Source organism: Hippocampus zosterae, chromosome 17, assembly GCF_025434085.1.
Source record: "Hippocampus zosterae strain Florida chromosome 17, ASM2543408v3, whole genome shotgun sequence".
In the NCBI taxonomy this organism is placed as follows: Eukaryota; Metazoa; Chordata; class Actinopteri; order Syngnathiformes; family Syngnathidae; genus Hippocampus; species Hippocampus zosterae.
The window spans coordinates 3863445-3883137 of record NC_067467.1 but is presented as its reverse complement, the minus strand read 5'-3'; the positions used below and the strand labels follow the sequence as shown (position 1 = coordinate 3883137).

The 19693-nt window shown below is 44.7% G+C and overlaps 1 protein-coding gene across 2 annotated transcripts in view; it reads right to left on the bottom strand.

The window, feature by feature from the left end:
- Positions 1-11569: 11569 nt before the first annotated feature.
- Positions 11570-19693, bottom strand: part of LOC127589996 (protein phosphatase 1 regulatory subunit 29) — a 41481-nt gene continuing 33357 nt past the window's right edge. For both annotated transcript variants that reach the window (XM_052049363.1, XM_052049364.1), the window contains one exon: positions 11570-19622. In XM_052049363.1, coding sequence (XP_051905323.1) covers positions 17124-19622 — 2499 coding nt within the window. In that variant the 3' untranslated portion in view covers positions 11570-17123. The remainder of the gene's footprint in view (positions 19623-19693) is intronic.

The window sequence follows — 19693 nt, the reverse complement described above, 5'->3', positions numbered from 1 at the left end:
TTTTAATGATAATAAAGCATTCGCTGCGCCCCCGTTTTCCTTTGAAGCTCGTAAAGCTGATCTCGTTAATATACCCCGTGGAATTTGTCGAGTCATACGGGTTAGTTACTACAGCTAAACGTATTCTGAGAAAAAAAATAATGCCTCATAAATGAGTCAAACAAAACCCGGAGTTTAATGCCAGTAGTTTTACTTTCAGTTTTATTTACGTGCTTAAATTCTCTTGAGATTTGTATGCGAGATAGGGGATGTTAACGGGAACGATTGCAACAGAGATATTATTTTACTGTATATTATTTCCCGTCAGGAAATGTGTTTTGAAATCACATTTCTGCACTTTACAGCAATACTGAACTATATTTCTAATTATGTATGTGCATGTGGCTAAAAAGCCAAGCGTGGAGAGTCTCTGTTTTGGTGATTCAGTCAAAGAATGGGTCACAGTTTTTCGGTTGCAGTGTATCGGCGGGCGTACGGCAGAGTAGCAGACTGGAACTGATTCGCAACTGTTCAGTTCAATCGCATGAGGTGGGCCTGAAACGGAATAAATAGTTCAGTAGTTGTTGTGCAATACTAAAACGTATTTCCACATTCTCCACATCTATTTACCGTGGGGAAATCACAGCCGAGACTTGAACTTGAAGCAGCAGTCAAGCACACTAGCATACATCGCCCAGAGGTGCACACATCTCCAAATAATCCAAATATCTGCGCTCTGATGCAAATTCATGTACTCTGCAGCGCTCGGAGCAAATTCACGTCCACATATCTCTTTTTCGAGGTGAAGATTTGATGTGACTTTTTTTGGCCAGATAGTTGCGCTAAGTGTAGCCAATAAATATGGCCTGCCGCAGTCTGATGAAAATCCTCACATGCATTCATTGATTTTTGGCCCGGCGTCTGCGCTTGTCACTGTAATGTAGCAATGCGTTATATGATCAGGAGTCTGCAGGGCGTTTTATTTTGAAGACCTTGATTTCATGTCAGTGGCCCGCCTGATTGTGCTTGCGCGGATTGATGCGGCTTTTACCACAAATTGACTCTTGCCCGCTTTTTGAAGTGGAGCGTAACGAAGAACTGCCCCTTGGGATGCTTTTGCAAGACAATATTAGTCTCAAGTGGACAAGGTGTGAGTCCGTGTCACACACCGTAACAAAGATTTAGAAATATGGCATCCTAGTTGTACGAAAAAAAACCAAACTGCCATGGGTCAGAAGTAGGACAAGGAGAGCATCTGTGGAGTTGATCCTATTACGTTTGACATGAGTGACACACATCACTAATAGGATTGGCTTAACGACTACTACAACAACTAATAGTGTAATCTGACACCCCGAGGGGACACTCCAACACAGACATAACATGGAACTCGTGTTACTTCAGGACTTGGATCGTTCAGTGTTCTCCAAGAACCGCTGGCCGATTATTATATCCGATCATGGAGCACTTGCGCTCTGGACCTCTGAGAGCGTAACCCACGGTGACGATGAATCGAAGCGTAAAGATGATTTGAACCAAGTCAAACGCTGACAGCGACAGCATGACTGCACTCGGGTGCCGCCCCCCCCCCCCCCCACCCCCCGACATTCTGAAAAGTCGTCCGTATGCGCTCAATGCAGATGCCAAGCACCCGCGGGTGCTGTTGTGAATCAGGTTTTCTGTCGCAATGCATTTGTTACAATACAGACATGCTCCAGGGAGTCTAGAGCGGAACCTCTGTGTGCAGTGTGCATGTGTGAGTGTGCGTTTCTGTTCCGCTAGGCTGGCTGAGTCTATGAATGCCATAAAACTAGAAGCTGTATCCCAAAAAAAAAAAACTGATTTTTTTTTTTTTTAATAATGTCAGGAAAATTCATCAATTTTTGCAGGAAACTATGCAGATACATCCTTTCATCATTCACAGTATTTTTTTTTCGTCAAATGGAAACCGTGTCTTTTTGATGACATATTCATTTTTTTATCCGTCAATTGTCCATCACTGTTAACATTTTACCCAACCAAATACAACCGCGAAGCTCTCAAATTCTCAGCAGCCTCTGACCGCCTCATATTGCGAAACACTCATGCACCAAATCGCCTCTCAAGAAACGTTCAAGATGCAGAGGGAGATTTTTTTGCAAAGGAGTTCATATTCCGCCAGAAGCAGCGTGTTCCATTCATGTCTCCCTTCCTTCCATCGCATTACGTTGCTTGTGTCCCTTTAAAGCACATTATTGATCCAAGTGGGCCAGATTTAGTGGGCTTGTCAATGGAAAAAGTGGTCATCCATACCCGAGCCATATGTTCTTCAATCCCTCCCTCATCAAAGCCGTCCATTCCTTCATTGATTCATCCATCTATCAACCACCAGCACCCATCTGATGCCAAATGCCCCATTCCCGCATTCAGCCCCCAATCCAAGCACTTCAAACCATTCCTCGATCAATCATTTTCGTCCATCTCTCAATCTAGTCCTCCATCATCCCTCTCTTCCACAATCAACCATTCATTCCTCCATTCAGAGTCCATTCTTCATTCATCCGGTCATTTATCCCTCCAATGACGGCTATCCTAGTGGCGGCCATTTTATTTAGTGCTGAGTTAGGGGAAAAAAAATCAATTTGTTTACCCAGTGTGAACTTTTGTGTAACAACAACAACAACAAAATGGGAATGTCAGACTTTACGATAGGAAGCGCATCCACTTAATAATACGAGGGGAGTGCGCGTGTTCACTCGCTTTACACGCTTCCTTTTAATCAGTGTGCGAAGGAGCAGAAAACGACAACAACCTTTCAATAGGATGAAAAATCATAATCAGGTTTTTCTGAGTCACCTCACCATTTTTTTTTCTTTCTTCTCGCCCCCTTTCTTCCCAATTGGTGTTTTTGCACAAGCGAGTTAATTATCGTACGCATCCACTCACTCACACACACACACACACACACGAGAGGCCCTCATGGAGGACTGGAGCATCACAAATTTATCGAGGTATTCAGAGAGGTTAGGCCTCCCTGAAATTTTTATGTTCCGTATCTTTGCTGCAATAACCTGTGGACATACATCATGTACGATTTAGCAACGTAATAGGTTTTAAAGTAGGGTGACACTGTGAATAGTTGAAATGTCGTGTGTTTGCAATAAGGTCTCAGACAACAGCAGTATAAGGTAGGGGTGGGGGTGGGAGGGGGGGGGTGTCATTTGAGCAGTTGTTTGTCCAAATACCTTCATGCTGCACTAAAGTAGTCAACAAGGTCACGGGCTGTGGCGAAGCTGTCAGCTGGGGGTTCATTGCGTGATGAGCTCCGAGTGGAGCATGACATGCCGAGCGTTGGACAGACCTCCTGGGGAGGTCATATCTCTGGGCTCGGGTGGGGTGGGGGGGGGAGGTAAAGGTTAGTCACGATGGAACATGCAGCAAACGATTTTCTGCAAAGTGATTCGAGGTGATGAGATTGCAGAGTGTGCAATGAAGTTGGGATTTGAAGTTGGTTGAACGTAAAGGATGGATTTGCTCCGTTTTCACGAATGAGCAAATAGTGACACATGCACTAAGCATGCACTCACTCCCCTATGTGAGCGGTGAGACCAATTTGTTTGTTTTCGCCGTGGATTGCAAGTATTACGGTTAGAGCGCTTCTAAGAGTGGCGGATCAAGTCGGCTTTGTTCATTCCCACCATGGCACAAAGCACCCGTTTTAAACGGCTTGCGTGTGTCTGGGGAAAATACCAATACAAAGTCTAACCCGCCTCTGCGCGGATGTACATCGCACCTGGGAACAAAAAAAAGAGAACCCTCGGTCTTATTCACTTCAGTCTATGTTATAAGTCGGATATCGGATGTAAATAGTGGGAAGAAAAGGTTGGCTGATTTCGCCTCCAAAAGTGCCAACTATGGGGGGAGGGCGTTTTCTACCCCCATGCTGTCAAAATCTTGCTGCTGACTTCACTTGAGTGAATCAATTGTTCTTTGAACCCGTTAGTCCCCGTTGACGTGCTCCAAATAACGGTGCCTTTCCAGTTAGCGAGAAGACAATATAAAATCCGATCTTTCCTTGGGAAAATAATAAGAAGAGAAAAGGTTCATTTCCTTCCGGGGAACTATCCGGGTCCCACATCACAATATATTTAAGTGAGTCATTATTTGAGCTATCATCTGAGAACTCAATTATAAGAAACATCAAGTGTAAAATGATTGTTTAGAGAAAAAAAAAATGTGACTAACGGATGAATTTATTTTTATTTTTTCCCCTCCACAAAGTTGATTAAACAAAGCAGAATATCAGAGCGGCTGAATGACAAACAATCATCTCGTTTGTACGACGTTGCCATTATCCGTACCAATTTATCCACTTTGTAAACATCCCTTCCTCGTTCACGTACTGTTTAAAAATGGCGACCTGACGCCTGACGTGGCCATCTAATTTTATTTAAAATAGATGAGATGTGACATTGTTTGATCGACAATATGGGACGAAAATGAAATTTGCTCGCCTTTCTGTCAATGAACAGTGCAGATGGAGGTCAGGAATGATTCCTTTTTCGCCCTCAAAAAGTACATCCGGATTAATGATGGTGCAAAAATTGTTGCCATGGAGGCAAAGCGAATGACTCATTTGCACATTGCTGACACAGCAACAGGAGCAACTGGGGACTCTGTACCTTCCTGAAGTTGGGGGTGAGAATCTTATCACGAGAATATACATGTGCGAATGCACAACGAAATTCGTTTCTTGGTTCATGTTTACCACCGAATCTTGTGCAAAAAAAAAAACTAAATGTGAGAGGCGTCGGTTTCAGGTAATGATTTCCCAAATAATATGCTATTGTCGCCTAGCGCCCGCTCGGGCAGCGTGACTCAGCCACACGGGCACAAGAGATGATTGGGATGGCGAGATAGCACGCTGCAGAGAAGGAATATAATAAATTGGATGTTGCGAAATAAAATTATTCATCCACACGCAAGCAAATACCATCCAAAACAAAATGAAACATTCATCGCAAGTCGTGCACCGCGCGACCGCATCACAATGCTTTGTGCTGTGCATTCCTATTCCCTGGATGCATCGCTAAAGCTCGGAGAAGTGAAATCAACGGCCCGCAGCCCCCCATTTTCAATGCTTGTCACACTTGAATTATTAGAGCGCCCGCTCTGGAGGGAATTGGGTTCCATCGGGCGTCGTATACAATACACAGCACACAACCACACTTGGTACTGCAAAGCTTGGATGCGATTACGTCGAGATAAAAGGCATTCCGCCAATGGAACGCGACTCAAGCGTGGCGCATTACGAGAGGTTCTGCAACTAGTTTTTATTCGTGGCCAACGCTCTGCCACTGGTTTTGCGAAATTGGATGCACTGCACTGTGCACGTGTGTACGTTTGTCTATACTTGACTATATGATCAAAGGTAAAATAGTGTTGTGGAGAGAGAGAAAGATGCCAACGATGCGTGATCATAGTCTCGGAAACCTGGTGACAACATTGAAAAATTCTCCCTGAACAACATGAATGCGTATGAACGGCTTTCTCCACAGTTGCGCTTTGAATTCTCTGCACGGCGGACAAATGCAGCTACGGTGATTGGGGCATTCTGCTTTCTCCTTGATGATACGGCTTGCCGTGTTATTTACGATTTGAAAAAAAAATCATACCTGAGGCTTTAAAACATACTCTCCCGATTAGAATGCCGGGGTGGCATTTTTATGGCACACAGAGTAAGGGATTGATGATCGGAATGCGACAGTTCGTCACTACTTGTAATTTGTTCACAATTGTCCAGTTCCGTCTTGTTTCTTGCCTACAACAGTCTAACTACACACTTTCAGTTACAGTGTTTCCTGACAGTATGAGGGTCTACGTTACATACTGACTACCTGTATATGTGTGGATACGTGTGTGAGTCCAAGTTAAGTGACTGGATACACTTTTTCATTCAAGTTACACTGGAAAATAATGGTGGAATCTACTGCATTTTGTGAAGTGGTTGTACAAAACCAAAAAAAAATTGTATCCAGATACATTTTTAAAAATACATACATTTTAAAAAAATGTATAATATTTTATTTATTATACATTTATATATGTATAATAAATACATTTTTTTTAAAGTTAACTCATTCACTCCCAAAGACGTTTTTAAACGTCTTTTCAGAGTTGGTCCAGAATTGTCTGGTACAGAATGAGTTTTAATGTCTAACCTACGTTAAAAAAAAATAAATATATATATATATATATATATAACATATCTTGGGATAAAATATCAGGATTAAAAAAAAAACAACAACAACGCTAGCATTTCTAAACAAAACCAAAAACCAATCCGTGGCACTTGAAGCAACCCATACTTTGCGGTCTCAAATGTTAAGGTTTGCCGATGACCATTTTTAATCGCTCGCTGATCCACTGCTGGCAAAGTGACTAATGAACATATAATTGCTTGAGTCTCACGGCTGAAATGAGTTGTGATGTGTGGTTATTATGACGGACAGGTTTTCAGGAGGCTGATCTGAAAAGCAACGCGGTGTCACGTATGATGCCTGTGATTTGCGTCGAGAGAATCAGGCTTGAGCCTGGTTGGTATTTTACCGTCAATGGTAATGTATTACGTATGGATCAGCGGCTTGATTGGTCAATGTTAACATTCCGCCGCGGTGGTGACAAGAACACTTGCTCCTGGCTAAACATGCATAGAGCTTTGAGCAAAGCTCGCCGGACGATGCTCCATGCTCATATATGCACCGGGGCTTGTTTTGGAGGCTTTGACATCACTACGCTTGAGTGAACCGCCCTTTCATCCCAGACACATGTTTCGAAATGCGCCTCATGTGCCGGACGTTTCTCGAATACACTGACTGCATTGGCACCGTCACAAGATCACTGTGGTTATTTCCCGCAGCAGTGTGAGGCTGGGTGTGTAGTGGTGCCAGTAAGGTCACAAATTAGATGAAGCCAATTTTACTGGAAAGATGATACAATAAAACACACACAGACACACACACATACACACCTAAGCAGCAGTAAGCGAGAGACACGTTCTGACTGCAGTGAGTGAGGCTATGAAACAAACTTGTCTAAAAACACATTCAAAATTCATCATCCAGCGATGAATAAAACATCTGACAGAATCCTGAATGCTCAATCGACATTAAAAATGAAGAACATGCTTCCAATAGGTTTTAATGAGCCTGAAAGGTTGCATGAAAAAAAAAAAAACAAGAAGTGATTTGTGTCACGTGTCACATTGTCAACTTCAGGTGAAACATTGGACTCAGAAGCGTTTCATCGCAACTGAAGTCTGCAAGTTGGCTCGTGACTGTGGAATTTCATTTCTTTGTCCGTCAAACACAAAAACGGGCACAAAAACGGTAAAGGACTGCTGCTCTAAATCCCCCTCTCAGCTGACGTCTCACATAATAGGCTGAAGTGTCGCATAATAAGATACATGGCAGCAGTTTGGCCTACTGATGCTAACGCTAACCCTATACAAGGTGATTTGGGGTTTCCGTGGCAACAGCAAAGAAAGCATGCCCCTGCATTACAATCCTGCGTATCATTGTGATGTCGCATTGAAAACGGAATAAAGGCAATTCGTCAGCACGGGGCCACTTTCCAGCTCAAGGTGTCGCATCTGGCAAATAGAAATTAAATCACAAACGCGGGCTTGTCGATACCGTTTTGTACGGATTCAGAAAGCGGACAATCTGACAATCTCCACCTTTGACAACCGAGTCGCGGGACGGGCTCATGGAAGGTGTGATGCGCGAACATGCGGATTAAGGCATAAGGGACGTTGCAACGCTGAGGGGAGGGTGGAGTGGAAGCATAAAAGGACATCCAAATGAGAGTTAATCGTTTTAAAGCCGCACCGAGTGACATACTTTTAATGCCGGAGCAAAGATGACGCATAATAATTGCACGTGCCGCGGAAAGCTTTTAAATCCTCATACCAGCGTGGCTGCCTTTTCATTCAGTGCATTGTACTTTTTTGTGAGCAAGAGGAAAACTATTACCGCAACGTATGGTTGCTTCCCCGGGTGGCCGACTGGTTAGCTCACAGTGCGGAGGTGCGGGGTTCGATTCCCGCTCCGGCCTTCCCGTGTGGAGTTTGCATGCTCTCCTCCGTGCCTGTGTGGGTTTTCTGCGGGTACTCGGGGGTTCCTCCCACATTTCAAAAACATGCATGGTGGGTGAATGGAACACTCTAAATTCTCCCTCGGAGGGATTGTGAGCGTGAATGGTTGTTCGTCTACGTGTGTGATTGGCTGGCAACCAGTTCAGGGTGTCCCCCGCCTACTGCCTGAAGATGACTGGGATAAATTACCTGAGCAAACGTGGTGCCATTTTCACTTAACGGAAAGTGGCAAAATGAATAAGGCGACACACAACATCGTATTGTGAAGAACACGTTTGGGTTGACTTCCCCTATTGTGAGCGATACAAAAAGACACGCCGGCCTGGAAGGATTCAAAGCGATAGAAATCGAGATTAAGCGTTAGTTTAAATGAATAAGCGACAGCGAAGGGTTAATCCGCCCCACTAATCCTCAAGCGATAAAGATCTTAACGTGGATGCTGCACTGTTATGAATATTTTTCGAAATATGGGTTATTTCTGTAGCGCTTTGGCTTATATAACTCTCATCAGGGAGTTTGAGACAGTGAAAAGGGGGCCAGTGGGGGAGTGGGGGGGGGGGTCAGAAAAATGGTGGGGCGATGAGTGACGGATGAGGAGAGACGGTGTGAAAAAGAAAGAGGGAGAATGCCGATATTAGGTCAAAATTGCATTTAAAGAGTCGCATGCAAACTGGCGGGATAACATTTGGATCAGCGACGCGCACGGCTCGCCGTAATTGGACTGCAATGTTGGGAACCTGCTGTCATGATGATGCATTCATCTTTAATCACTCCTACCCTGTCAGGTTGCGAAAGTGGGGCATGCAGACAGCATCACCCTTCCGGCCCTGGAAGGCATGAAAGAAACAGCACTTGCTTCTGAAAATGATGGGGGGGGGGGGGGGTTGCAAGATGAGCTCATAGAATGACATACCATCCATCATTTGCGAAACGTGGAGCAACAATGGAAACAAAAAAAATATCTGTATTATATTTGAGGGTGTGTGTGGTGTGTGTGTGTGTGTGTGTGTGTACTATACAGTATACATATTTATAAGTCATATTTTTCTATGACTAAAGACTAAAGAAATGCAATAGTTCAGACGCCTCAAATTTCATACCTATCTCCGAGATAACATTCTAACATTCATTCATTCATTCATCTTCCAAGCCGCTTGATCCTCACTAGGGTCGCGGGGGTGCTGGAGCCTATCCCAGCCGTCTCCGGGCAGTAGGCAGGGGACACCCTGAATCGGTTGCCAGCCAATCGCAGGGCACAGAGAGACGAACAACCATTCGCACTCACACTCACACCTAGGGACAATTTAGAGTGTTCAATCAGCCTGCCATGCATATTTTTGGAATGTGGGAGGAAACCGGAGCACCCGGAGAAAACCCACGCAGGCCCGGGGAGAACATGCAAACTCCACACAGGGAGGCCGGAGCTGGAATCGAACCCGGTACCTCTGCACTGTGAAGCCGACGTGCTAACCACTGGACTACTGGGCCGCACATTCTAACATTTATTTAGCAAAATGGCTGCCGCGTCCCGGCATTTCAGTTCCCAGATCCGTAATTTCCAGCGGACACTCACGGAAAAGACAACTTGAGCGACCAAGATGGGCCATTGGAATACATCGCTCTTTACCATACGGGTACTCCAAAATGTTTTCGTAAATATGTACTTAGGACGTCGTAGCATGGTTGTGAATTACATACAAGATATGCAAAAGATCACTTTTAATCATTCATAATTCGGTATTCTTTCCAGTTTGTGTGTGCACGGGCCTCCCACCAGTACGGCAGCCTTGATACTGTAATGAATCATTTGAATGCGGTGACTAAACGCAGCGCAGCTGGATATTAAATGCCTCATGAAAACATAAGAGATCCCTCCGGATGCGTTCTACGTAATCTTTAACATGCACCTACGGCCAATCGTCGCAGGCCCTCGCCCTTTACGCCATCTTTTGTGAGACTCTGTCCGAGCAGTACATAAAAGGTCACAAAACGAGTTGCCGGCTGTCATCGCCCTCACGCGTCCGCTTGTTCTGTCAACTTCCGCATTAAAATTGCACGTTGAGCAAAGCGTTTTCCAGCGTCAAACTCAAACCACCGACTCTCGACGGAACGGTTACTGAGGTGGACCTGCCGCTTCAACGACTCGTCATATTTAGTCCTTGAATACCCAAATGTGCTGGAGAAATGGTGTCGAGAACATGGAAAAGTTTTTAGCGAGAGCCAAAATAGTCGGCTTTGTGTGTATGCGCGAGTGTGTGTTGGTGAAGCAAATCACCGGCAATCTGTCACTTTACAAGTAGCTGAAGCTCTTGGCGCATGAATAATTGAATTTCATAGCATCGGGAAGCCTGCTCTCACAAGAATTTAGTCGGATTTTGTTTGAAAGGGACATTTTTCCATGAATCTCTCAGTACGCCAGAAGCCTGCATTCTTTCAATCAATGCAAACTGCTATTTAGTATCGAGTCTCAAAATCAGTTTGGCGACTTTGTTTTGGTTCAGAAACCGAAACACGTGAGCCCACTGAAAACAATGGCAATTGTTTTAATCCGTTCCAAGGGGCAAACTAAACAAAACCTTTCGGCATATAAATTGCTGAAGCAAGGTAACATTTCGACATGGTCATAAAAGCCAAACAGTTCGCGATACGCCAACCAATAATTAAAAATAATTGTGTACTTATCCTTTGATGGTGCGCCGAGTAGGGAAATGCAGAGAACCGTGGAAGGCGAGTCATCATCCGTCATAACTGTCGCATGAGCGTGGAAAAAAAAAAGGTAAGTACAACATGGATAACATTTAACAATACTCACCCGTAAAAGCCTGCAGAGGATGATTACTGTTCATGCCAGTGGTAAATCCATTTACAAAAAGACGAGAAATGCAGCTTTTTAAAAAAATATACAGGTATATACTGCACTTCTATTTTTTTTTTTTTTGTGTGATGTCGGTCACATAGTGCTGAGTTGCAATGACAAAGACGTTCAGGTTTCATCATGGCTTTGCAATAAATTCAATCCCTTTTATAGGCATTGATCCTCTTCGGCCACGAGAAGAAAAATCAAAACATACTTGAAGTCTGCCGTCCTTTTCTTTGCATCCATTTTCAAATCAAACGACTTTTTTTTTTCACCCGAGACACGGCCTGACCCTCAGGTGAGCTTTTGAGCAAAGCTTGGCAATTAAGAAGAGGCAAAGACTCCAAAGACTGATTTTACTTACAAATTTATTGCAAATATAGAAATCGTTTCTTTTGTACATAAATTGCAAAGGGAACGTCAATAACAGCAACAATTAATACATCAAAGCAAAAAAGCGGACTTTTTTTTTTTTTTGTCTTTTGTGTGTGAACCTCATTAATAATACGTTTACCGGTAAGTAAAAAATATTTATTTTTAAATGAGTAGTAGCCACTTATAGCAACAAAAAAATAATAATTTTTATTAAAAAAAAAAAAAAAAAAAAGATCAGTGAGGGAGCCTTGTCCAAAGCGGCGCTACACAAATAGTCGGGCCACTTGACGGATCACATGGCTGCTGAGAATACTTCACTCGCGTCACTCTCACTATTACTCGTCAATAGTTGCAACCAATTCCATCTGATAAACAAGCCTCACCTTCAGTCAAAATTTCTCGATCATAACACGGAGCATTTTGCACTGCGATGCAAATATTTGTGAGCGTCGGCGATATTCCGATTGTGAGAAGAAATCAAGAAGCATAACTAACACAACAGAATCCCAATAGTCGAATAGCGACGTCTGTTCTCAGTCTAGTGGGACCTTTTAATAAGTTGCACTTCTCTGGAGGTTAAAGAAATATCATTTCTGACTTCCAATATGAGGCCCCACAGCACTAATAAACGTCTGGCTCGCGTGATTATGGCGCAATCTCATCCAATTAAAACACGAGTCTCTAAACTGTATGCCAGATGCCAAATGGCCACATTGACAAGTTGAGTAGCTGCACGTGGCAGGTCCCACGTCTCAAACAACGAGAGGGGGGCGGGGGGAAAAAAAGGGCCAATTGTATTGGATAAAACTGACAGTGGCATTTGAAGGAGCCGCCCATTCAATCATGAATACGTCAAGGCTATGGAATTTGTCACAAAACGCTGCGTGGTTAATGTCAACCGAGGCAGACTTGCAATTGTTGCCTTGATACATTGCGCATAAATAAATATTCACTTTGTACTTTACAACAAAAACATGAGAGTCTCAAAGGCGAGATTAAGGGCAGAATAGCAAAGCTTCACTTTAACGATGACATGACTGGAAGAGCAAAGCTCGGATTATAACACCATCTGTACAGGTATTAAAAAAAATAAAGTATCAAAAAAGGTAGAAAAAAAATTCTACAGCAATCGTTTGGGGGAGGGTTTCCTGTCTTGTCAACTATTGTCATAAAGCGGCAGTGGTCGCCCTCATGGTGCCTGCAGGCAACAGGTCGCCCCAAAGGACAACAGAGCCTGCGGGCCTGTTCTAAAAATGGCGCCGATGAGTTGTGTCTGTTTTTGCGCGCCGCTATTCTAAAAGGCAAAGAAGCTATTTTGTTGTAAATCATATTTTGCATTGGGCTGAATAAACAATACAAGCAGGTGGAGGTTCAAATATGAATCTGTACATGACTCAAGCATATCGCTCATGACGACAAGATAGCAGGGCAGCACAACACTGAGGTGATTTGCCCCCCCCCACAAAAAATTTGAACAACTTATGTCCCAAGCGTTGACTTTCACGTTCGCCTGTCTTCACCTTTTTAAAAAGGTCGCTAACCCCCTGTCATCGAGCGTGCTAACCACATTGACCATCACATTTTTTTCGCTCGGATTTGTTCACGTTTGACAATGAGAAGTCAATTGACTTCAAATGAATTCCCGATTGTTGTTGGGCATTGCGCCCCCCCCTCCCCCAAAAATATATATATATCTTGCTTTATTAGTCTGTGAGTTTGTTTTCATATGGATTGAAGGCAACATATTTGACTGGGTTCAATAAGAATATTAACAAGAATAAATAATACTGTGGGTGATTTCCATCAAGTGGCCTTTCAACTTAAGAGTTGCTGGGAAGGAAAGGAGACTTTTGTGGGTGCACACAGAAGCGGGTTCAGGATTCCTTTACGACTTTCGGAACAATCCGTGTTTGATCCAGAAATAAAAAATCTTTGATGGACAAATTCGAATCAGCTCATGTATTCATCTTTTGAAACACGGCTTTTGAAGATATGCAATTTCAATCAACCGCAGCCAAAGAACAAGTGTGGCAAATTTGACTTTGCGAGGGTTCATTTCTTAACCACCGTCAGGTTCAGACTTTTTTTTTTTTTTGCGCAAGATAAAAACATAGTAGCAATGGAAACATCAACAATTACATATTTTTTTTTAATGTAAAAAGCTGGAAAAAAAAATCTTATACGTACAGCCCATTGTTGTTTTTCTTTCACTCATTGTACACAACATCGAGATTTTTTTTTTTTTGGTCTCCCAAAAGTATAGAGAATCATGCAAATGTACAACTTTCTTTTATGTAGCATTCTATTACAAGCTTTCTCTGCTCTTAATCTGTTATATATTACGCCATTTAAATCCCACCCCCACCCCAAAATAAAAATTTAACCAAATAATTGCAGATCAGAAATACATGTTTTAAAATGAATTTAAAAAAGAAACACACCAACATATCCAGAGCTCAGGCTGAGTATAAAACACCCACAGAAGTATTTTTTTTTCTTTGTGTGCGTGTGTGTGTGTGTAAAATTAACACATTTCACAGCTCCTTTAAGTCCTTGTGTCCTTCTTTGGAAACCAAACCCTAAATACAAATACTGTACATGGATATCTTTACGAAAGAGTAAAGCAGTCTCTTTTTAAATCCCGGGAAAAAAAAAAACATTTGGCATGGGCAGTTCCATGATCAATCTTACTTAAATCGGGCCCGTGTGGAATTTAATTGTTCTTCTGCTCCAAAAACTATCGGCGTAAATTGAACAGTAGAAACACATTTGAGGCGTTGATAATGTCTGACATTCGCGTACTGTAAATTACTCGTCCATATGGCACCCGGAATACTAAAGAAGCCTGTTCAATTCAACCATTTGTTTTCTTCCCCGCCACGAAGTGCTTGGCAAATTAGGAGGGACGCGTGGGAAGTGTTTTTCTGTCAAGTGTGACAAGTGGCCAAGAAATCAGTCAAGCCATTTGCCTGAACTTCGAGATACAACTTCAGAGCAATGCAGCAGCAAAAAAAAAAAAAAAAAGATTTGCACTTGACTGGAATGCATTAAACTATTCCCCCTTAATAGATAGTTCAAAAAAAGTCAACAAACGGATGGGAGATGAAATCACTTCCCGTCAGGTCTAATTAATATCTGTCTCCAAGGGGAAAAAAGCACAGTAAAAGCTTCTTACGGGCTTTCAAGCTGGGCTACTTTTTATTCATTTAAAGCAGCGTCAGCCGGCCGGACTGAGCTTATATGTGCACTCTAACGCATCGTTGCCTCTCCTCAAAAAAAAAAAAAAAATCTAAGAGGGTCAGCGTGAGATCATCAAGTCTGAATTCCAGATTCTATTACCCATTTGTGCGCCTGCATGGAGGAGAAGACCTCCTCCCATTGCTCTCCTCTTTGGGAAGACCTTCCTCCATAGAATTGCCTTTCAATAAAATACGGCTATCCTTTGAGTAAATGTGACTCGTTTTTACTCGCTTGCCACAGTTGAGCAGTGGGGATGGTATACGATTAACCTAAACAGTACCACGAGTCATAAACAATTTCAGTCTTGTCATTTAAAAGTGATTGTACACGAACGGCTAATATTTTCATTAATTTCATTGCCTTTGAATGAATAAGCTGCATCGCTCGGTCAATTCTTTGATTGTGGAAATCATTGCGCAGGAAAACACATTTCACAGTTTAGCGGTGGACAAATTTCACGTTTGGATTCAAACAGAAAAGTCATTCAAGTAACCTCAGCAACATGTGACGTGTTTGATTGGCAGCACAAATAAAATCAAAGTCTACTCCTTTAAAGTTTTTCTTTTGGGGGGCAGTCAAACAACTCTCAATTGATGAAACATTGTTGTGAAATCACAGTAACTAATTTTTCCAAATCAAACTCAAGGCCCGGGGGCCAAATCTGGCCCGCCACATCATTTTATGTGGCCCGCGAAAGCAGCTCAAACATGTCAACTTCCATGATCTTTTCTAAAATTTTTACCAAAATATCAACTTCTCATATGTAATGAATAAGAGTTGAGATTTTTCTTTCCACAAGCATTTTCTTGTGACCAAAACCCTCATGGTCATAACTCAAACAAGAGTCGAATCAACATTATTTTTTTACTCCTTCATATGGTTTCTGTCATATCGACCCTCCAAGTTAAACGGTAACTAAAAATGTGGCCCGCGCCATAAATGAGTTTGACACCCCTGTCGTAGATCAAAAGTGTGAACATTTGCCGTGAAATGCTAAAGCGGGCGTGGTTATAAACATTCAAGAAGAAATTTTGACCAAATCAAGAACCAAACGGAGATACTGTACACAGAAAGCTTTACACGTATGCTCACGGTTAAAGCTATGTATGCCAAGCGTACCGCCTAACCTCGACTTACAATCAACATGTGGTAAGCGGGGAAGTGCCACGAATATATTTTATATCTTATATTTGTCTAGAAAGACCTGAATTTAGAAATGCCTCTCCAACATCTTTCATTTTCAGCGTAGCCCTCAATACAAACGCGAGGCAAGGATCACTTGAGTTTTCACATTGGAGGGTAAGGGAATAAATAAATGTAAAAGTTTCACAGCAGGTTTAGGTAGGCAGCTTGGAAAATCCCAATCAGATCGTTGCGATGGAAAAGGCCAAGGGAAGAAAAATACTTTAGGTAGATCAACAAGATCATGGCTGTGTCGTCGCAGGAGGCACTGGGCTACGTTAGAATAATTACAAGTCGTGATGTGTTTTGTGGAAAATAACCAGGAGTCATACTGGCAAATATTTCATGAAATCACGAGTATTCATTCAAATCCATTTCGGCATCGACGATAAAATCTGACAAAGCATGCCGACACCCGCTTACACCGACCACTGTGTACTACACACATGCACATGCGTGCACACAAACACACACGCGCGCACACTTAAGCCATAGGGTGCAAGCGAACGTGCCTGCCAAAAAAATAGAAAGAGAAAGAAATTAAATAACTACAACTAATAGGAAATGTTGGCCATACGTTGAAACGGAAGTCATACCACTTTTGCAAAGGATTTGGAATGTGTTTCGAACTTAACTTTGTCTTCCGGATGTCCTTCACATTCATGAGCACTAAAATCTAAGATCTTTTTGCGCCGTTTATTGGAGCATACAATTTTTTTAAATTGGAAAAAAGGTTGTGGTGAAGCGCAACATTTCTGGCAATGCTTTCATCTGTGGTGACGCTTGATGGAGGTTCCACTTTACACCGGCAGTTATTTTTCTTGTGTGGATCCTGCTGTTATCATGTAAATACATCCGCCCGATCTGTTATCTCGCGGTAAGCCATCATTTGATTCCATCAAACGTGATCACCATCAAAACGTTGCCTCGGATCAACACGATATCATATTCGCCTCTGGCGGGTTCCCAAAGACTAATAACATGGCACTGAGTAAGTACTGTCGAAAAGATCACAAAATGTGGCCGCGCAAATATTACGAGACTGCACAGTTCGCTTTGGCTCCCTGTGCAGAGAAACCAAATCTGCAGTTTGGATCATCCAAAAACGGCGCTACCATGAAGTGTTAAAAAAAAACGGAGTGAGTTATTATTCCAGGTATCCCAGGCACAGTTGCACTGTTCGTGCTGATGCACAATACTCGATACACTTGAGCATGCCAAAAAAATCAAAGGCCTAACTGCGTCCAATGTGTTTCTTCCCTTCCAGAAGTTTCAGCCAGCCCCGAAAAGGGCACTATAGCCCCAGATGTAAACAAACTCTTTTCCTCCCGATGCTTAAAACTGGTGCTCCCCCAGTCACAGCTTCTGCTGCGCCGACACGCCCTTCCAGTAATCCAGGATGTCGTGGAGGTCCTCGCCTTTGGCGAACTGCACCTTTTTTCGAAGGGCGTTACCGGCCGTGACGTAACAGGCCTCGTCGCGCTGGCCTTTACGGTAGGGCCGAAAGCGCTCCCAGATCCTCAACGTGCTCTCTGAGGAGTACTCCGGACTGGAGGAGTAGCCAGAGTAACTGGAATGGTGGCGAGCTGGCGAAAGCTGGGAGTAGGACGCCGCATCTTTGCGGGAGCGGGACAGTGGCTTCAGGAAGGAAACCCTCTGGGCTGGGGAACCCTGATGGGAGCCGTCGTAGTAAAGAGCTGGGACGGAGTGGCGGTGCTCTGAGCAGTGGTAGTCTTGCTGCACCTCCAACTGCTGCTGCTGCTGCTGTTGTTGTTGATGATGGTAGTGATGTGGATTTTGGTTTTCTTGATGCTGGGCACCAACACCACCACCGTCGCAACCGCCGCCACCCCCTCCCGCGCAGCTCATACTCCCCACCAACGGCAGTCTTTCCAGGGGTTCCCCGCAGCCCACAGGACTGGCGCGATCTTGGTACTGCTGTTGTTGGTTGCAGGCGTCCGGACTCCTGGGTTCTGGAACATCCAGGCTATAGACGCGAGCCCCTCCGCGATCCCTTTCCCGTCCGGCAGATCCACAAGAGGCGGTGCTGCTCTGTTTCTTGACAGAATTTACGATCACCACGGCCGCATCTGCGCTCATTTGCCGCTGAACGGGGCGCACGGCATTGGCCGGCGGAGGCGGCCTGTAGGGAGGGGAAATGACGAATCCACCGCCGCTGATCCCCGGGCGCTCGGAAAGCGGGGTATTCAACGCCGGGAGCGGCAGAGGGGGCGGAGGTGGTATTTTGTTCCCTTGGCATGATTCGGGCATCCCTTGAGAAAGTGTGATCAAACCACGAGTAAGAGCGGAGGTGCCGTTTGGGGGCGGGGGTGTCGGTTTGGTGGACGGCGCGGGATTGGAAGAGGAGCCGGAAGCCGCGACGGCCGCCGCGTCCAGTTTCAGCGCGTCGATGCAATTATTTATAATCTGGTTGACTTTGTCCACCTCCATGGCGATCGTCGAGATCTCGGACGCGGAGCCGTGCCCGTCGTCATCGGAGTCATCCCCGACATCGGTGCCGTCATCGTCCCTTAAATCCTCCCCCCTCACGCCCCCGTGCCCGCTCTCTGCCCCGTGCCTCTCCATCCCCGCCCCTCCGCTTCTGATATCCATGTAATTTCCTTTTCCCGTCATGGCCTCTGAGAAGGCGGCGGACATTTTTTCAACTTGGGGAATCGAGGAAAGTCTTGAGGAGCTGGCGTTTGCCGAGTGGAGCATTCCGGAACTCGAGGATGTGGACATGGGAAGCTTGCCCCCGTGGTGGTGGTGATATTGGTGGTGTTCCCTGGAGTGCTCCTGAAGCTTGTGCACCGCCGCCGGATCTTTGGCGACTGCCGCCGCCACCTCGGGCCCGTAACGCATTTCCAGTATGGTTTTCTTCACGCATACCGACTTCTTTTTCTCATCGCGCACGCGTTTCTTACGTAAACAGTAGTAGACGAAGCCCAAAACGATGAGCATGCCAAATAGGCAACCCACGATGGTCATGATGTAATGCGTGGTGGTTGACGGCGTGGGGAGGATGTTGCTCGCGTTTTGATAACGCGTGGCAAATTGGAGGCACGTGTGGTTATATCGTTGGGAGTTCCGGATGGACGCCACGCAGAAGGTGTAATTGGTGTGCGGTTTCAGCTTGTTGAGGGTGATCATCTCCTTCTTGTTCTTCAGAGTCATAACGTCGGACACGTACGTGTGGTTGTACTGCGTCAGGATGTACATTTTGCTGAAGGGCCTCGGGATCTGTACGAGGAGAGAAGCCGAGGACAAGGACACCTGATGGAGCTTGATGCTGGGAATGAAACTGTTCTCTGCGGTAGAGGCGTTGGGCTGATGGTAAGGTCCCGCGCCGCCAAACATCTCCGGACCGATTCCGGACGGGCCGTCCAGGTCTGGCGGGAGGGACGTCATTCCGGGAATCATCACTCCATCTCTGCAGTGAGAGTGCAAGATGTTTTTGGCGTTTCGACCGGCGTGACCGGCAGCGATGGGGCTGAGTAAGGGAAAGCCAAACATCTCCCGCGGCGTCTCACACTGGAGGCGATCGTAGGTGTGCGTTACGTTGTTGAAGGATTCCAGCCAGGTCAGGAAGCTGTAAAGATCACAGCCGCAATGGAATGGATTTGCGGCCAGTTCACAAACCATGAGGCGATTGAGGACGGTGAACGTCGACGGATCAATCCGGGCAAGTTTGTTGGATGACAGATCTATGCTGCTAAGGCCAGGGCACTCCCAGAATGCATTGCTGGCAATAACCTCAATGAGGTTGTGCTGGAGGAAAAGACACTGCATGCGGCCGAGACCCCTCATCATCCCCTCCGTTAGGTTGGTCAGCTTGTTGTAGCCCAGTTGAAGAACCTATGAAACCCAAAACAAAAAATAATCAATAAGCGCCCAAATGCGTGACCACATTTCGGTGTGCCCGATCA